Source organism: Arvicanthis niloticus, chromosome 17 (genome assembly GCF_011762505.2).
Source record: "Arvicanthis niloticus isolate mArvNil1 chromosome 17, mArvNil1.pat.X, whole genome shotgun sequence".
Taxonomy (NCBI): Eukaryota; Metazoa; Chordata; class Mammalia; order Rodentia; family Muridae; genus Arvicanthis; species Arvicanthis niloticus.
In genome coordinates, this window is record NC_047674.1 from 46,475,523 (window position 1) to 46,495,392 (window position 19,870).

Sequence of the window (19,870 nt, forward strand, 5' to 3'; positions counted from 1 at the left end):
CAGCTTTTGAATGAAGGTGACCACATGCATCACAGGGTGGGACTAATGGGGATGTTTGAAAGGCCTGTGAAGGAGCTGTCTGCCAGATGGTCACCTTTTTAGACATACACACATTCGGTGGTCATTTATGTTTCCTTCGTTATTGGAAATGCAGTCACATAAGCTAAAAGACAGAGCAGACAAGATATCGATGATAAGTCACGTCTATTAGGTTGGGGCAATACCTCAGTTGGTATAGGGATTGCTGAGGGAGAGAACAGATCTGAGTTTGGATGCCCAGAATGGAAATAAAGGCAGATAGTGCAGTACACGTGTGAAATCCCAACATTCCTATGGCAAGAAGGTAGGTGGACACAGGAGAATATCTAGAAGTTCATTGACCAGGTTGCAAACAAGCTGGACATGAAGAATGAGGACCATTATGGGGTTATTCTCTGAACTCTGCATATTCTCTCTCTCTCTCTCTCTCTCTCTCTCTCTCTCTCTCTCTCTCTCTCTCTTCCATAAACACACATACACAGGCACATACAAGCACACACATAACACACACACAACATACAATCTTTTCAATTATTATTAAGATACAATTTTATTACATTTTGAGTGAACGTTTTGTAAACTTCATCAGTAACTTTAAATAATGCTATTGATTTCTATAAATTCGAAGCACAAATCAACATTAATGCTATTCTCCTTTGAGTGAATTAAGTGGCAGAAGATTTATCAAAATTTTTACAAGCTTATAATTAGTGATGGGTAGGAGAGAGGCAGAAATGCCTGCTTACAGTTCACAAGAACAGCAGGGACACCATGCAAGGTAAAAAACGGACCGGACTGCAACCTCTACCTTGTTCTTTCGTTCACGTTAAGAATCGAATTTGTGGTGGTTCACCATGCCACAAAAACAAGTCAAAATGGAAAACAGCCTTTGGGTTTGCAAAGCTGAAAAACTTCTTAGGCAACATTTACAAACATAGCCTGAGCCTACCCTTACCCTTAGGTATGACCAAGTGATGGATTTTCACAAATTTAGCAGTAATAAAGAACAGACAGGGTAAGATAGTGGAATCCATTTTTCCCCTTTTCAGGATGTATTAACAAGACTCTTAGGACCTATAGAACTGTGGAATTACAGACAAAAAAAACTATGGGTTCTTGGCCCCTGATGAGACTCTGATAGAGAGGAGAACTACTAATGAAGAGTGGGTCAGACTGTGGCCAGGACAAAGCAAGATGCCACTGGGTTAAGCTGCTAACCACCAAGGAGGAATATGAGGTGTAACAACTAGAATTCCCCTAGTTATTGTAGACACTGTGGTCTTATGTTTATAAATGAGGAAAATGGAGCCCAGCCAGGTAAACTAACTATTCTAACTTTAATATCAGTTTTAATAATGAGATTATTCTTAGAAAGTCAAGGATTTAGTGCTAAACATTAACAGGTTTTACAGGTAGAACACTAGTTCACATTAGGTAAAAAAACAGGGCAGGTCTGGAAATGTATGGATTTGAAACTAAAGAAGTCAGCAATAGTAACGTGGGGTTCCATCTAGCAGAGACTCAAGGTAAGTCATGTACAGCCTTTTGAAATAAAACATTTCTTTTGCTGAGGCTCCACACTGTTGAAAGAGGTGGGCGGGCGGAAAGATGAGGAGGAGGAAGAAGGGGAAAAAGGAGGACTTGACCTCCTTAGCCACTACTCTTCTAGGCATGTATATCAAACAACTTAAATCAGTGGTGTTTCAGAACCCCAGAGGTTGCCCAACAAAGCTACGTGAGGCTTTACAGAAGCAGCAGGACTGATCCATAAAACCTTCCGCTCTGGTGAACAGAACTTCCCTCTCTTGCTAAATGCTGATGAGTGTAGGAGACTGTGGGTAAGGAAAAAAATGACAGTCAGCAGTGACTACATCAACAACTCCTTCTATACTCTTGAACAACTAGGTCTGCAAAGGGGATGGTTAGCTCCTGGTCACTGAGATGTATGCCTGAATAATGGAGAGAATCCAGAGGATAAAGGACAGATGTGAATGAAAAAAAATAGTGGAGAAAGAGTGTAATCTTTTCCACAAAATTATAAGTTAAAAAGAAAGCCCATAGAGGGGCTGAAAAGATGGGTCAACAGTTGAGAGAAATGGCTGCTCTTCCAGAAAGCCCAGGTTTGATTCTTAGCTCTCTTGACAATTATTCATGACCTTCTGTAACTCCAGTTCCAGGGGATCCAATGCCCTTTTGTAATCTCATCAGGTACCAACCACACACACAGCACGTACATACACATTCAGGGAAGACATTCATACACATTAAATAAAAAATTGTAAAATTAAAAATTAAAATAAAAATCTTAAAATTAAAAAGACAAAGTGCATAGGCATTTTTTTTTAAGATAAGAAAATAGCTTGAGAATTTCTGTGAGAGGAGTGAATTGCTCATAGTCTATCATTTTATGTGATTCTCAAACTTGTGGTATTACATGTAAATGTTTTCTCCTTTAAAAACAATCCTCAAGCCAGGTAGAGGTGGCACAGGCCTTTAATTCCAGCACTCTGGAGACAGAGGCAGGCAGATCTCTGAGTTCCAGGCCAGCCTGGCTACAGAGTGAGTTCTAGGACAGTCAGGGCAACACAGAGAAACACTATCTTGACAAACAAAAACAAAACCAACCAAACAAAAACAATGGATAAATGAAAATACATAATAAAAAATTTTTCTTAAAATGAACAGAAAGCGCCATCCATTTTAGTTTATAATTAGTCCCTTTCTTTCTCCTTTTTCCACTTTTTTTTTTAAATCTTGCTCTACTTTTTGGGCTTTGTTTTTTTATATTCAAAATGGCCTCTCTGTGTTCTCCAGGCTGACCTCATATTCACAACTGATGAATACCAAATTGTTATTACTATACAATGCCTGTTTAGCACAAGACACTGCTTTAATGGGTGCTTTACATTTTTCGTGGTGATTTGCTAACTTGTGCTTCTATTTTAATACTCAGGCATCTTTTTCAAACTCTAGTATTAACTTTTTTTTAGCATTTCTGGAATCGGACTTAGGGTCTTGCAGATTCTTGGCAAGCACTCTCCCCACTGAGCTCTGTTCCAAGCCCAGACCAAGAAATGTTAGTATTGTTTTCTGAAAACAGTCATGCTTTTTTTTTTCCTTTGTGTTCTGATTTTTTTTAAATTTGTTTCTGTACAAAGACCTAGCACACGCCATTCTGTAGGGACAGAAACTGCATACTCTGTTCGGCCTCCATTTTCGGATCTGATCCTGACCTCTTGCTCTACTTTTGCTGGCACATATATGTAGATAATAAGTAAGATGTCTCTATCACAAAGCAGCTTTGTGAGGCAGCAAAGGCAAAGCAAGAATCAGGACAAGACACGGGCCCACTCTCTTTTACCCGCAATGCTCAGGCCCACAGTGTTATGAATGTTGAAACCTCCTTTTCAGATTTTAAAATACTTGCATGAAATTACTAATTGAACATCTCTAACCCGAAATTCTAAACACAAAATAATTCTGAACCCCAAACTTTATGTTAGAATTCAAAGTCTGGATTTTGGACCACTTCAGAGTTCAGATTTAGGGTCATCGATGACCACCCTTGAAGAGTAACTTCGATTACATTGAAATGTTGTTAGCTGCCGAAGTCTTATTGCTGTGGTTGCTGTTGCTATTACTGTTAAAGCTGGAAGCAAAGATAACTGCTACCAAGCTGAGATGGCTGATGGATACATATAATCTAATCAGTCAAGAGGTCATAGTAGGAAGATTGCTGTTTTGGGCTAATGTTTCCTATACCATGAGACCTTGCCTTAAAACACTGAACCAAATAAAAACAAACCCAGGTATGAAACAAAAGCTAAGACAATTATTGATAGTAGAATTAACAAAGCTATTTTTGTCAAGACAAATGTTAAGGATGCAGTCACTCTACTTTCTTTTAAGTTTTGGTTTGTGTGTTTGTTTGTTTTGTTAAAAGTATTTAGCTCAGTAACCAAAGATATACTGGAATTAAATATGGCGTCCATGCTGGCCTCCTACCAGTCTCCCCTAGGCTAGATTACTATTGTGTGCTCAATGTCTGGCTAAGAAAATTTTAATGTTGCACAAATAGATGCTCTACACTTATAATATGGGAAAAATCAGTGTATTAACTTATGCTTTTCACTTCCCACACCCCACAGCATCATACACAGAAGCTAACTGATGCAACAAAAGTCTCAAAGGTGTGTTCTTAGAACACTCATTAAGGAAAGGAAGCCATTCACCATTTGTCTTTAAAACAATAGTATTCTAGTTTTTTTTTTTTTTTTTTTGAAGTGCTTTCTTCTGGCATTCAAAACCCTATATAGCTGCTCCTTAGAAAGGGATTTTATGAAAATTTATATTTTACTCCATTCAGAAGAAACAAAGGGAAAAATATGAGAGAAAAAAAGCAACTCTTGGCAGTATGTTTCCACCTCCCTGTATATAGACGTTCTTAATCTCAAACTCTGTCAGTTTACCCTCTCAGAGGCATGAACTTCAATGTGCTGTAAGATTGTCTACAAGTTTCTGGGGATGGTGGCCCTCACCTTTAATGCCAATTTTGGGGAGTCAGAAGCAGAGCTCTCTGATGAGCTCCAAATAGGCTAGAGCTGCATAGTGAGACGCTGTCAAAATTGTCTATAATGTTTAATGCAATCTGCCTTCAGGCTCAATAATGTTATCAACATCCTAAGGTTGTTTATCCCATGGATCTTTTACTGAGTTTCAAAGGATTAAACTAAATTCATTCACACCCTAATCTGATAATGAGATGAGAAGACTGTGGCCAGGTTTCTGCTGCTGTTAATGGAGAAGTGTCATGCATCTTCCACTGCTTTATTCTGTCTTCCCTATGATTGTCAAGATCAGTAAGGCAGTTGACCGATTCCATGAATTAGCTATATTTTCTACTGAGACAAAATTAATCATTGTCAAAATTAATCGGAAAATTCTTCTATAATTGTTAACTATTACCCTTAACAAAACTGCAGTAAAGCAGTAAAATTAACCAAGGCTTGTAGTAGCACTAACCAGTGTTTCACTACTTCCTCGAGGAATGTGAAAGTCATACCTTCAACTAAAGAAGTGAGCAAGGTAACGTTGGCTGCTTTCCGTCTTCCCGCAGGCAAGTTTAGGCCAAGCCTGTCCAGTTTCTCTCTTAGGCAACGGCCACCATTCTTTGATTTTGCCCTGTACAAAATCAAATTAAAATCAAGTTTGGTTAGATAATATTTAGAAGAAATTGTGAGATGGCTTGACCTCATGGAGGATACCACACTCAATAGAAGATAAAAAGACAGAGTGATATCAGCTCAGTTACCAGAGACACATTGGCAGGACACAGCTTTGGCTTACCTCCTCAGAATGCCTCCCAGAAGTGAAGCATTGAGGCACTCGGGTGGTGAGAGACGCCTCTTTACCTCAGCAATGGTCACCTTGTATTTGGAAGTAGAACTGAGAAGAGACAAACGACCAGGAACTGAGCAAAACAAGTCTGTGGGGTTGACCACACAGGTGCCACCTTAGGAGGGAAAAATGTATTTGTTAGTAACAGTGAAAGAGTACAGCTCTGTGAGAGGCATGCCATATCAAGAGATACGTAGCAACAGTTGTGTTTATCCACCACATATATCAAGCTACTCAGAAGATATCCCTCCAAGCACTAATTAGGACTTTGTGTATCACACAGAAAATCTGTGTGTACTTTTGCAACTTCAGACAAAATATGCACCTTCTAGAACATAGGTCTCATCTACAGTGTTAATTTTAACATTATTACATCAAGGAACACATCAGCACATTAATGCCGCCAAATCTAGACAGAACCTCAGGAGGGTAGTTGCTATGAATCCACAGTTACATGTTGCTGTGCACATACACAGAATAGACAGAAACTCGTGATGTATGCTTTTGTTTTTCCAAAATGTTTATAAATGGCCGTCTTCCTTTACCTGCCCATGAGCTGAAGTCACCAAGTATTATGTACACTACCAAAATCACCTGCTCATGGCCAAAAATGCAGGTAGCAATCCCTTCAAATCTGGGCAGCATACATCAATCTTCACTGTCAGCACAGGTATCAAACAAAGTATAAAGTCCAGTGTTAGCTAGTTAACTGTGTTAAATATGACTGTTATGCTTACGATGGCTGCTTCATCACTACCACTAGGATGCAAGGCAATGGTAACCACTAAGCAAAGCATCACTGGAGCATTTTATCATGATGGAGTTCCTGGAACAGGAGATCTCGATCTCCAAGTTTGTCAGAGCGTCTTTATCCTTACATTCCTGCAGAAGCAGCATACTCCATTCCCCAACCTAAGGCAGCTCCCACTGACTAAAACAGACTTGGAGACTCAAGAGTGAGCATCACTGGTCATAATTTCTTAATGCCCGATTGCTAAATCCTCAGCCAAAGCCTACCCTACAAAGATGATGGGGTTTTGATCTTGGTTTGTAAGGCTACCTTCATATGCTCCAAGATCTCTGAGGGCACAGTTTTCAGGGTTCATTGACAAAGTCACATTTCTTTTCTTTTTTGTTGTTTGTCTGTCTTGCTGGTTTGGTGTGGGTTTTTTTTTTTTTTTTTTTTTTTTTTTTTTTTTTTTTTTTTTTTTTTTTTTTTTTTTTTTTTTCTGAGACAGATTTTCTCTGTGTAGCTTTGGTTGTCCTAGAACTCTCTCTCTAGACCAGGCTGGCCTTGATCTACCTCTACCTCCCGGCTCTGTCTTTTATTAAGAAAAACAAAAAAGATTTTCTGAGTTTTTGTAAAGTGTTCTGAGGGGGGCAAAAAGAGGGTGTCAGATGCTGTGGAACTGGAGTCACAGGTAGTTGTGAGCTGCTTCCTGTGGGTGCTGGAAAGGAATCCAGGTCCTCTGCGAGAGTGTTAGGCCACTTCTGTATCCCTTCACAGCTGTCTTATCTGAGCATGCATTTTTTAAAGTTTTCTCACTTTAGTTGTAGGTAAGCTTAAGTTACTTGTCCAGAAACAGGACTATGATGGAAAGGAATTGAGGAATACACAATTAGAAAGAAACAAATGCAGACGAGTGTTGACCAAAATCCATTTCCTAAGAGTGAGATCTGTATCGTATTTCTAGGAGGAAACTTGTACCAGGCATGGGATCTTAGATCCCATTTTGGTTCCTGATCTATCATCTATATTTCAATGAAAGCCAGATGGTGCTCATACCCATTAAAGTCTGAGAAAGACTGGACTAGAATGTGCCCCTATTATCTTCTACCAAAAAAATACAGAGAAGCAGTTACAGCAAGGAACCTCTCTCTGATCGTCAGTCTCAGGGTGTCCACCTAAAAAAAAAAAAAACCTGGGAGGACACAAACATATGTAAAAGGACCCCCAACTAAAAGAAAGAACATTAGAACATTAAAATATTTCCATTTCTGTGATGTTTAGATTTCTTCCTAGCTGTTTCACAAGGACCCATGTTTCTCTCTCTTTTTCTAATATTTTGTCTTTAACAGTTGCATCCACATTCATAATGAATTTTTGTCATGTTTGTCCCCGTTACCTTCCCTCATTCTCCTGCTCTCTTTCTCCCTGCTCTACCCTCTCTGTGTTACTCATTGAATTTAATATTTAATTATAGTTGCTTACATGAGCATAAGTAGGGTGTTATTTACCAGAGTATGGGCAAGGGATGTGTTGATGAGACTTCCCTTGTCTCCAAGGAACTATTGGCAACTAATGGGTGCTGGGGAATGGATTATAGTCCTTTCAGTAGTGTATCCACTGAGAAGTTGTCTGTGCTCTGGTCAACAGCCTCCTACCTAAGTTCCATTTGAAATTGCCAATAGTCAAAGGGCTTTCTCCCTTAATGACTCTGAACTATTTTATATACCCTAGTGTTTCCCCAGTAGAAAAGAGGGGAGGATATAATGTCAAGGCATCCCTGGCTAAATCTTCTGTCTATTCCAACAAGTTCTTCATGCCATTTTCTAGAAACAAGCCCTGGGTTTTAACAGCTAAGAAGTCCGAAGGTCTGTTGATTGTGAAACTGAAATCCCAATCTTAGAGTAAAAAACTGTAGACAATCTCCTTTTGCAGCTAGAAACGTGCAAATTTACGAATTCTTCCCCTGCTTCGAATTTCTACAGGGTTTCAAAAGTAATAGTAACAGCCAAAATGCTAGTAAAATTTTACAGATTCTTAGCTAGCCACTCATTCACTTTCATTAATTATTGTACTTTGTAATTATAGATGCAAAGCACCTTTTAAAAGAAATGAGAGTCACTTCTCAAAAGTTGAATGAACTGAAGGCGCATGAAATTAGCTCAAGGCAATAAAAAGTAAATGTGAATATACAATATCTATCTACTCTTCTCCTAAAAGAGTGCCTCTTCCTTCAGTCACTATGAATCAGAGGCAAACTTATGTCTCAACATTGAGTATCTCTCCTTGGATAACAGCCAGTATTTTTGGAAAGAGGAATCTTAAAGAATTGGTATTAAGTGTCCGAGCATGTTCCCCACCTCCCACTAGGAAAGTGCCGGACCATACAATTTTAGACTTTTCCTGTATTTAGTAATCTGTTTAGAGAGAAAAATGGTTACAAATTGCAAAAAAAATGAGTTACATCTAGCTTGCCTGCGTTCAGAATCTATCACTCTTTGGCTTGGTTGAATGCAAGCTATTCATTCCCAGCACATCCTCTGGATAAGCTACCTAGCCATCTGTGAACTCTACAGGCTCTGAGTGGTTTTGCTCCTTCATCCATGTTGGGCTTCTGGTTTATGCTAAAATAGGCATGTATTAGGTAAGTTACACAGGCTGCATATTAAGAATATGCTTTATGCACACACAAATTGCCTCAAGGATTTATTTTGTATTCAGGATTATCCATCAACTCTGGACTCTTTTATTTTTTATGTCACAGAATCTTTAAAGGGAATTTCTGTGGCTTTGATACGTGGCATTGTTGCAGCCTTGGGGAACTCTCTTATTCTGGCTAAAGATTTGGCAACTTGTAGAGTTTACATCAACCTGGGGAACCTGATATCTTTCTTCCCAGTAGGTTACTTTTCAGGAGAGCAGACAAAAATTAAATCATAGTAATCAGGGTGTTATATTTCTGAGGGAAATAGTGATGTGGTAGAATTGAGACCAACCCGTGTTGATGAGAACTCAGAGGACACTCACCAAGTGATCTCACCAAGCCATCAACAGTAGTCATTCTGTGCTCCCCCTCAAGGTCATCCCTGTGCCTCTGAGGTCCCTTACAGAGGACTGTGCTCTTACAGATATTGGGAGATACTGATTTTTCTGTTCAACAATCAAGCTGTGGATGACTTGGTTAACAGAGCCAGATAGGTCATGCAGAACTTCTCAGTTCTCTTCTTCCCCATTAGAGAAGCAATGTACATAGAGAAAAAAGTACAGAGAAGCGATATTTCTACAGAGGTCAGTGCTTATAAATTTCGAGAGTCCTGGTTCTCATGAATCTGTAAATTCTAATGAGTAACTACATAAACAGTAAAGCATTGTCTTAAGAACAGTTGTCTAGAACCTGCTTTTAAAAATAATGAATGAGAGAAAGAAAGAAAGAGAAAGAAAGACAGAAAGGAAGGAAAGAAGGAAGGAAGGAAGGAAGGAAGGAAGGAAGGAAGGAAGGAAAACATGGTTCTGCTGAAGTAACAGGAAGAAGTTAGCCAAGTCTTGTAGCTATAAGCACACCTGGCACAGAAGAACAAAAGTTTAGACTGTCCTTCATGCTCTGGAAAATCCTGAGTAGCCTAAAGAAGGCTGGAGCTGTATTTCTCTTGGTTAGCCTGGGGGATTTGTCCTCCTGCCTTCAGATCATAGGTTGGTGGGAAAAAAAAATAAAAGCATTGGTGACATGGAGGAACTTGGCCTATTAACTTGTGGAACACTCCTTTCTTTCTTAATCCATCTTTTTGAAAAATATTTACATCTGTTTTATTTCCATCTCTAGATGAGGTGTTACAGAAAGTGGACAGATCCATACTCAGCAGCCTGAGTAATGGCACCCAATATCAAGTCTGTGGTGTGGTGAGCAGCTGCCACATCACAGGATGGTGTGTGCTCACTCATAGTTTGTTCCACAACCTAATGGGAAGCTAAGCACTGTAAACCTCTTCTCACCCCAGACTTGTTATCTCCAAGAAGTTGCCACACCACAACCATCCCTAAGAACACACCCAGTTATGCCAAGAGGCTCCCTGGAGCTTCAGCAGGTGTGATGAATACTTTCTAGCCTGCTTCAGCTCCCTAGGTCTCAGTGTGCAGCTCTCAAAGTCATAACACCTCAGCACCGCCCCACTTGGCCAAACGTCGTCGGTGTTGACATAATTAGACCAAATCTTAGGAGCTGAAATAAATGTTCTGTTCGCCTTACAGCCAAACAGATGTTTACAATTCAAATGAAAGAAATACAAACGGTAGGGATTTTTTTTCCTCCCCTTCTTCATCTCCAGTGATCGCTTTTTTTTCTTCCTTGACACATTAAAAATGTGTAAGCGGTTACAGCAGTTTCCTGTCCCTGTTTGTTTTGCGTTTTCATTTCCGCGAGGTACTCTTGTCTCTCTTGTCGGATAGGTGGGGTAGGATCATTTTGGGCTGTTTTCCCCCCTGTAGCCTTTCTCCCTTTACCAACATTCTACCCCTGCGAGTGGGAAGCCCCTCCCCCTATGGCAGCAGATAATAATTGTATTCAAACAGCAAAGAGGTGGGGACTTAGCTCCCTTCACACAGGCCTTTGGGGGTGTGTCAGCAGCGAATTGTGCGGTTCGGTTCCGAAGGAAGGCTGTGCTATTACAGGTGTTACTACATCAAATAGCTGCAGCTTATTCCCTGAGCCAAAGCTACATTCCAGCAAGACAAAAGAAAGGGAACTGGGTACCAGATAGATCCCTCCTGTCTCATAGTGTGTCCCGGTGTGTGCTTAGGGATTCAGGGATTCATTAGGAGTCCCCAAGCATGAAGTACTTTAGGTTCTGGTGATTTTCCAAGCAGGAAAGAATGAGGAGGGGGGAGGAGAAGAAGGAGGAGAAGGAGAAGGAGGAGAAAGTATCAAAGCACCTTCTTTCCTCGTGAAAAATAACTATCCAACAAACCAACCGTGCTTCTAGATTTTCGATCGTGCACGTTTTTTGGAGGTCACGGAAAAGAGATTGAATTCAAGTGTTATGTATGTGCATTTTCGCATTAAGGAGGCACATGAAGTTTCCAGTGTGTCGTCTGCTCTATTTTCATTTGAAAGGGTTGAAGAACCTAAGAGATGGATGCGTTTGAGGCGGCTTAACTAGAAGAAATTGGGGTAGCTGCTCACTGATGGGATGTTGACAAAGGAAAAGGGAGCGTAAGCTACCCTCTGTTTTGCTGCTTATGAAAGTTACTAGGAGTGATTCCCAAGGTCCAACCAAAGGCCAAGCAAGGAGCGTGTCCTTGCGAGAAGGAGCGCGCCAGTCTCCTTGAGGGCTGCAAAAAACCAAGAAGTGCCAGTTCTGTCCTGTCTATTATTGGTAGAAAGGGAGGCTGAAGCTAAAGCTGCATTTTGAAAAAGAATTAAATCAGATCGGACATTGCGCGGCAGTATAAATGCCTCAGTCTTGGCTAGTCATTCACCTCAGCGATCTGTTACACTCCAGCTCCCTTAAAACGTGCAGAGTTCAAATCATATTAATTCCCCCCCAAAATGTTTTGATTCAAAGTAGTTTGTATTTTGTGTAGCCAAGGGCAATTGGGAAAGTGCTCCTGACTGCCAGTGGCCGGTGGGTTCTCTCTCTGCGTGGCCCAGAGGCTATAGCGGTATTTAAGCTTTGGAAATTAGCCTGGGGCTGCAAGGCAGGATGATCACAAAGCGAAACAAGGGCGCTGCCCCCTCTACACTTTTTTCATCCCCCCACTATTTTTTCTTTTTTTAGTTTGCCATCCTGATTTCACAAAAGAGATCAGGGCCAAAATGTCACTTTCCACTCACATACAGGAATTCTGAGTGTTCTCATCTTCCTCAAGTATGTGACGGCTAGAGGCCTTTTATCCAATTGAACCCTATATTGCGATTCCAACCCTGACTCCATTCATGATTAGCTTAGTCACTGTCTTGGTCCTCATCATTATTTTATTATTAAATACTCTGAGAGAAATAAAAGAGCTTGGGTGTCTGCAAAAGGGAGGGGCCCGAGGACGCCTCAGAAAAATCACTAGGAAAAAAAAAAGGAGTAGGTCTTTCTTTTTTTCTCTTTTCTTTCTTTCTTTTTTTTTAATGATTAAAAACATAGGCGACTCCTGTAAATAGAAACCCGTTTCTTCGAGAGATGCCTTTTGAAACCCACTGTCTGAATATTCAACGAAGGCAAAGCTCCACTCTGTACGAACAACATTAATATGATCTCTGCAGAATTTGTTACTCAGAAATATTAACATATCAAAGCCAACGCCCGAGGCAAAAGAAGCTATCGATACGCGAGTGCAGGGTAAAGTAAAGATTATTGGTTCTGATGGTCGGAGCAGCGGAGCTGCGGGCAAAATCGCGCACACCATTAACCGGGAGTGAGCGCGCAGGGAGCTGGGCCTCCGAGGCGGCCGCAAATATTTTATCTAGGTGGTAATTACCTCACTACTGCCTCCCTGGTCTGTCTACATCATCTTTTGGCTATCAGGCCTTCGTTTACAAGGGGAAAAATGTAATTGACACTTTAACAAAGTGAGTCTGAGAAATGACATTTGTTCTTTACTACAAATTTAGGGACCAATAACTCCCCATCTCTCCACCCATCTGCAAGGCAGGCCAGCTTCTTTCTTCCCACCTCAGGTAGCACGTTTAAGCAGGCATCTTTACTCAAGGCAGACCCTGAGAGGGAGTGTCTTGAGAAGTAAATATATTTTTTTCTAATATTGTAAATGCAGGATAGCATCAGGAATGTAAACATATCCACAAGCTTAATAAAAGAGAGCAAACGAGGGAACAAAAAAGACTACTTCAAGAGAGGACAGTCTGTAAAGTGTAGATTGGAAAAGTCACAGATACTGGCACCATAGGGGGAATGGGAAGGGAATGGCTGAACACTTAAATGTTCTATTTCTGATGAACCCGAGAGGAGCCGAGTTATTGATTTAAAGTTCTCTGTGTGCAACCCTGCCAATAAAGAGAAGGGGTTCTCTGGGTATTTTGACATGAGGGGACTTGCCGGCACTGACAAAATTTAAAAGTCCTTGCTATCCATTTGGAAATCGTGAACACAGCTACAGAGTCAAGGAACACTCCCCCTGGTCCTCCACCATCCCCCTCCCACTTATCTCTCTAGAGCCCAGATTGCTCCTGTCCTGTAAGACATGTGAAAATGGACAAACATACTCAGATGCTTGGATCTGAATTACTCAGGGGGTGGGGGGTGGGGGCTACAGATTTTGTTAGGGCGTAACTCCGAAGTTCCAGGTCCTTTCCCTTGGGAGTTGCACTTTTCTCCTACACAGTCAACTCGTGGTTTAAAATAGCAGACTAAGAGAAGGATTTTTAAAGATGAAACAAATAGGTACTGAATTGTACAAGAACAACAACAACAACAACAAAAAAACATCACCCGAGGAACTTCACTTCAGTAGTTGTGATGAGGTAAGAAGAGCGCACTTCCACCTTTTAGACACCTCAAAGCTTAGCTCCCCTTGGATGGCCAGATGAAAGGCCACCCCTGGAAACTTTATTGACTCTACAGCGTCTACAGTTCCAGCGCCCAATCTGGAATTCATCTTGTCAGCTGTGCTACAATCATTTGGATGTGATAGTCAAGCACTGGGAGTGGTATTTTAGCAAATAGAAACACACTAACCGCGGTGGAAAGCTCACTCTCTAAGCAGCGGCTTCGTTCCCTAATTAGTGGCGCTGTCCTTCAGCACCACGGTAGTGCCTGTGCGCCTTGAGCGCTTGGCCCCACCTTTACTATTTTTCCTTCCCAACAGACCCCAAACAGCAAGACTTACTAAGCCCCCCTTTCACGGTGTATCTTTTATTTGTACAAAAGTTATGAAGAGTTAAATTTAACATTTATAAACTTGTCTCTGTATCATGTAATATCAATATGGCTGAATACAATATGGCCTGACTGGAAAGCTTAATAGCATCTCTTTTAAATGTCTATAAGAAGTGATATCTATACGCTAAAAATTAACTTTGAAATCTCACAAAATGTGAAACTACAGATTCGAGTAATTATTTTAAATTTTACATACAGTGCAGGCAGGCACACACTTTTGGAGCAGCCAAGTTACAAAAGATAAACGTCCTTTGTTTTTTCTCTCTTAGTGTTTACAGTGGATCCTGGGTCAGGAAATCTGTGTTTCAACACAAAATATTCCCTTGTTTTCGAAGAGTGCATTTCTCCCTCCAAATCATTCAGCTAACTTTGAAAGAAGTGGAGATGGACCTTAGTTATTTGGACCTTAGACAGTTATTTGGTACCATCAGAAGTTTAACAGTTTGGTTACTACAGACAACTGTGGCCCTGAAGCAGGAATTAGTTTGGTGAATAGGCTGTCTTATTAATTCGTATGAAGTTGGGATAACAGCTGGTCCCTCTTGCCTCATGTGCTCCTCGGGTTACTGGGCATGCTAGAAAAATAAACTTCAGAGGCTCTGGGTACAGTTAAGCAGCAAAGCCAGTAAAAATCTGTACTGCCTTGAGGCCCTGTGAATGTCATAGTTCAAAAACCTTTTGTCAAAATGGAACATCTGAGATACAGCCCCCTTCAGTGCCTCAGCTGAATGCAACCTCTCTTCTCTCGCCTCACCCCCCTTTCCAACGCTATGGGTAACTCTCTGGATTCAGATGTTTTCCTCAACAGATGGGAACAAGAAAGCTTTATCCAGTACACTTAACACTAACACTACCTCCTCCTCCCACCCTCCCTTAAAGAAAGAAATGTTCTGGACGTTTCAAAAAAAAATAATAAGGCGGCTACAATATTGGTGACTCATTAGCCTCCTGGAAAGCTTCAATGATATAGCCTTTCACAGAGTCCCTTAAGGCCCATGGCTAACACCGTCACCCCAAACACCCAGACTGTGGCTGGCACATTAGGTCTAAAAGAAACCAGAAATCCTGCTCCAGGATGTGTGGTATGGGTGAACGGAAAGAAGTGTGAAAACTTTTTTTTTTTAAATCCCAGTAATTTTCTCCCTAACTTTGATGCTGTCGCCATGCTGTGAGCAGAGAGCTCCCAGCATAAGTGGGACTCACTCAGCACTCAAGTGTCAACGGAAGAAAGGAGGCTTTTTAATGTAGATACGTCTGTATGGTCCTAGAATAATCGACTAACACAATTATTTTCTTAATCATCAGACAAAGAATCTAACGTTTACAAGTCTCCCCAGATCTTCAAAACAAAGAAACAGACTAGAGACTAATATTTGAGGCCAAGGTATTCCTACTCACCTCTTCTGATCACTCCCCCTTGGCCGTTGAGAACAATCCCACACTGGGCTTCCACAGAACCCTATAGAAAAGAAAAAAAGAAATAGAAGCACTCAAATATCATAGACATGAGCATGTGGGTGAAGTATTTCAGTCTAGCCTATCCCTGACTCCATCTCAAGAGACCATTCAAAGCACCATAGAGCTGGGACAAGTTTACAGCAAACAGAATTTTAAGATATATATATATATATATATATATATATATATATATATTCCCCAAACCCTACAATCTAAAAAGTTCTATTCATCTTAAGGTATGTATTTCACATCCTTCCCCAGTATTACACTTTAGAAGGGCTTAAGAGATTTTCATTTGGGCATAAGAGAATGAGAGGCACTTTGAGTCTCAGAGACAGCATAACATAGGCGCATGTTCACCACTTTCTGGGTAAAGAAAAATTATAGCTTAAGTGTCAAGTCTGGGAGGCTAAGAGGAAGAATTTCACATAGAAGGATGAGAATCTCTTATAAGGATTCTGTTTATCCCCAAAGTGGGAGCATCACATCATCTTATCCAAAATGGGCCTGGTGGAGGTAACACCTTCACGTTCACTGCCTACCGATCCCTAGGTTCCCAAGGTGCTTGAGTGATCGTTTGAACAAGAAAACTGGAAAGGATTTACTGGTTTTTTTATTAAGAAAAATAAAAATTTCTCCCTGTGTCTGTCTTTTCCCCCCATCAGCATCAAAATGTGTTAAAAGCTCATTTTTCCTTTACAAACAAACGAGGTATTGGACATGAAAGAGGCCTTGAAGGGTGTTAACCTACCCAACAGCCCGTGAAGAGTTAAGTAAATGCGGAGAGAGTCGGTGCATAATAAAAACCCACTTTACAAAACAACCTTTACAGGCCTGGCTCCCTTTTGCCTCTCCATTTTCACCATATTGAGGCAGGCCCATAAGACCCCCCTTTTCAACCTACTCACCAGCTCTTTCTTATTTTAAATGTTCTGCCTTAAAGTGATTATCAAATCAATATGAAAAAAAAAAAACTTGGAGACTGAGCATAAATTAGAGCGGTGATGGGAAAAGGTGTGACAGTTTCCTTTGTTGGCCATAGCAAATCTTTTTAGGGGACTCAAAGATGGAACCGAAGCCACAGGACCGTTTGCATCTGTTAGGCAGACTTAGACCGCCCTCCAAACCATTGGACTTTCACTTAAAATTCTGTGCAGGGAAAAGTATATTTACATTTGTTGCATTTGAAATGAGGCATATGCTGATGAATGTTTTAAAAAGGAAGAAATAAAAGGAGAGAGACAGGTTTTCCCCACACACTCCCTCCTCACTTCTTGTTTTAAATGTAGTGGTGGTTTTTTCTTTCTCATTCTGCCAAGCACATCCAGAGGAGTAGAATAACTTTATAGATTTATAAGTTTGTTTTAGTGTTCATACATATTATAATTCACACACTGACACACCTACAGAGGTCGTTGTGACCATTCGTGCAGACATCACACACCACACTGTTTCATCTAGAATTTTAAAGTGTTTCCTTCCCCAGTAAGAGTAATGTTACTCCAACAAGAGTAATAAAAAGAGATGAAATAATACATATATAAGAGATGGGATGAAATAAACATTTTAAAAGAGATTTCAAGTGTAAAAGGGGAAAAAAAACTAGGCTCTCCAAGGAAGCGGACTAATTTCCCTTTCTGGCGCAATGTTAAGATGCTTATTTTCTTAGAAGAAACAAATCTTGGTCTCATCACTTAACAAACCTCACCCCCCCCCCCCCCTTATAAGTAAAACATGTTGTTTGGTCAGATGACATTGCATAAATGACCAGTTGAATGGCACTAAGTCGAAAATTGGATAAACTACGGTGTCCTTTTGCACAGGATTCTGCCTTTGTCTGGTGCTTGCAAATGTTCTAATCCGCTCTTTTGAAAAATGCCCAGCTTTGTGCCTAGCACAGAAAAAAAATTTGTACAGATACAAAAAAATCAGCAACAGACGTGGCTATTAAAAAGAGTAAATGGGTTTTAGTTGAGCTAAGCATTGAATGGCAGATTTTCCCCCTCCTGAGACATAAGGGGATCCTGTGGAAAATGTAAAGAAAATGCCCTAAGCGTATAAAATTATTTTGTGAATATAAGTGTATAAGGTCAACATTTTAGGAGTGAAATCTTTTTTCATGTGCATGAATCTTGTGGTTCTGGCTCTTTGTTGGAACTGTAAGGGCTTCCACTTTAATTTAAAATTAATCTCTTGCTCAGGGGAATAGGAGGGGGGGAGATATTCTGTGCGCAACAAGAGATCTCTTCTGTCTCCAAGTTGTGCTCCTGGAATATGTTTCCAATCTTCAGGAGAAAGTGGAAGTGGCAAATTTTGTGCAGACAGAAAAAGGAAGGACTCAGAGATGTTCTTTCCACCAAATGAAAGTTCCAGTTTGACTCTTCTGGGTTCTTATTCTAGATCTCGGGGTTTATTGATTTGGAATGTGTCTAAGACAATGGGATCACTTAATTAAAAATTCTGTTGTTGGCAACAAATGTGGAACCGGTGTTAAGAAAGTAGGAGACTTGATTAAGTGGTGGCCTCTGCGGTGTCTGAATTTGTTTCTGCCCTCCTTCTTCTCCTTCTTTTTCATCCTTTCTTCTCATCCTCCTGTCTTTCCCTTTCTCCTTCCCGCTTTTTCTCTCTTTGTCTTCCTTCCTTTGTTTACTTATTTTTGACAGTATAATAAGTTACATCTTATGTAAGACGGACTGACCTGAAGAGAAAGAATAAAGCATCCTGCCGGGCTACAAGCTCCTCTATGCTCAGGCACAGAGAAACACAGCTATACTTTGGTGAAGTGCATTGTGCATTATGTTATTGGGGCTGTTTTGAGGTTGTCATTTGCGGTTCCTTGCTTGACACAGCAATCTGATATGTTTGTGAAACTTTGGCTCAATCTTGTGATTCCAACAATTTCCTGAGAACAAACAACCTCTCCTCACCCCTCCTTCTCCCCCCACCCCCCAATCACGAGACTCCCCTAAAGGTTCTGTCTAGGCCAATGCTGGAGACGCTGCAAGTTATGGAAACTGAGGATACAATTGATTGGTCATCGGCCTTTAGGAATCTTATTTTGAGACCTCTAGATTGAAACCCAGCTCCACTGATCTCACACACCTATCCTTTCAGTGTCAGATATGTAGATTCATAAAAGATTTCTGATGACTGGCTCCGGGAAGGGGCCTCAGCTATTGATCCAATGAGAGGAACCGAGTGGGCACAGTCCTCCTGTAATTTCATGACTTTCCCTAAGTCGTGTGTGCGAGTGTGAGTGTGTGTGTGTGTGTGTGTGTGTGTGTGTGTGAGAGAGAGAGAGAGAGAGAGAGAGAGAGAGAGAGAGAGAGAGAGAGAGAGAGAGAGAGAGACTTAAAGCTAGAGCGTTAACTGAGAGCGGGAGGGGGAGGGCAAGGGGAGGGCGCAGACAAATCCGCTGCACGCTTATTTACCTGCAAGTCGTCGGCTCCCGCGGCGGCCAGCCCCAGGCTGGGCCCTGGCAGGAGTCTTTGATCTGGGTGCATTCCATACTGAGAGCCATGGCTCATGAGGGACAGGTCGTGGCGGCGGTAGGCATCGAGGCAGCCCAGCTCCCGCCTCTGCTCGTCCAGGCAGGAGGACTTGAGAGCCCGCGCATTGTGCAGGTTAATAAAGTCGGTGGGCTCCCCGTGGTGAATCTGCTGGTAGTACTGCTGTGAGTGGTGGAGCGAGTTCAGAGAGTAGGCGTCGGGAGTGACCGCCGGGTGGCTGTGCTGGAACTCGTAATGAAAGGACTGGTGGTGGAGCGGGGTGTACTGGTGGTTAGTGGAGAAGTAGGGGGACGCAAACTCGGTGCCGGTGGTAGAGTAAGTTAAAGGAGAGGAGGAGGAATAGGCAACCGTGGAATTGGCTACGGACTCCAGACAGCCAAGCTGCATCAAACGGTAGCTGTTTGATCCGTCGTGACGTATCTGGAAGGAAGAGGGGGAAAGGGGAGAGCAAAAAAACTTGAGGTTTGTCATTTTGCAACCGAGGCGCCACTCTCCCGGAGTCGGGAGCTTTCCCTGGGTCTCCCTAGGAGAAGGAGAGAGAGCGCGCGCTGAGCTCCGGAGAGCAGCCGGACTCAGTGAGTGCCTTCACCAAGCAGACTTCGCTAACAGTTGAACTGGGGTGGGCGGCCTCGTCTTCACAGTGGAGAGAGCAGGGTGGGGTGGGGGGAATCCCCCACCCTATATAGGTGCGGGCGACATTACACATGCACACACAGTCACACACAGACAGACACACAGACAGACAGAGACAGAGACAGACAGACAGACAGACAGACAGACAGACACACACACACACACATTCACTCAGTCACTCAGTCACTCAGTCACTCACAGACAAACACTCACACCCTTCAATTCCC

General features: G+C 41.6%; 1 protein-coding gene across 1 annotated transcript in view; it reads right to left on the reverse strand.

Annotated features, from left to right (window-relative positions):
• Positions 1-19,538, reverse strand: part of Tfap2d (transcription factor AP-2 delta) — a 58,115-nt gene extending 38,577 nt beyond the window's left edge. The window contains exons 1-4 of the mRNA XM_034521607.2: positions 18,933-19,538; positions 15,442-15,502; positions 5,386-5,551; positions 5,102-5,220 (exon numbers count right to left, since the gene is read on the reverse strand). Coding sequence (XP_034377498.1) covers positions 5,102-5,220; positions 5,386-5,551; positions 15,442-15,502; positions 18,933-19,481 — 895 coding nt within the window. The 5' untranslated portion in view covers positions 19,482-19,538. The remainder of the gene's footprint in view (positions 1-5,101; positions 5,221-5,385; positions 5,552-15,441; positions 15,503-18,932) is intronic.
• Positions 19,539-19,870: the final 332 nt, after the last annotated feature.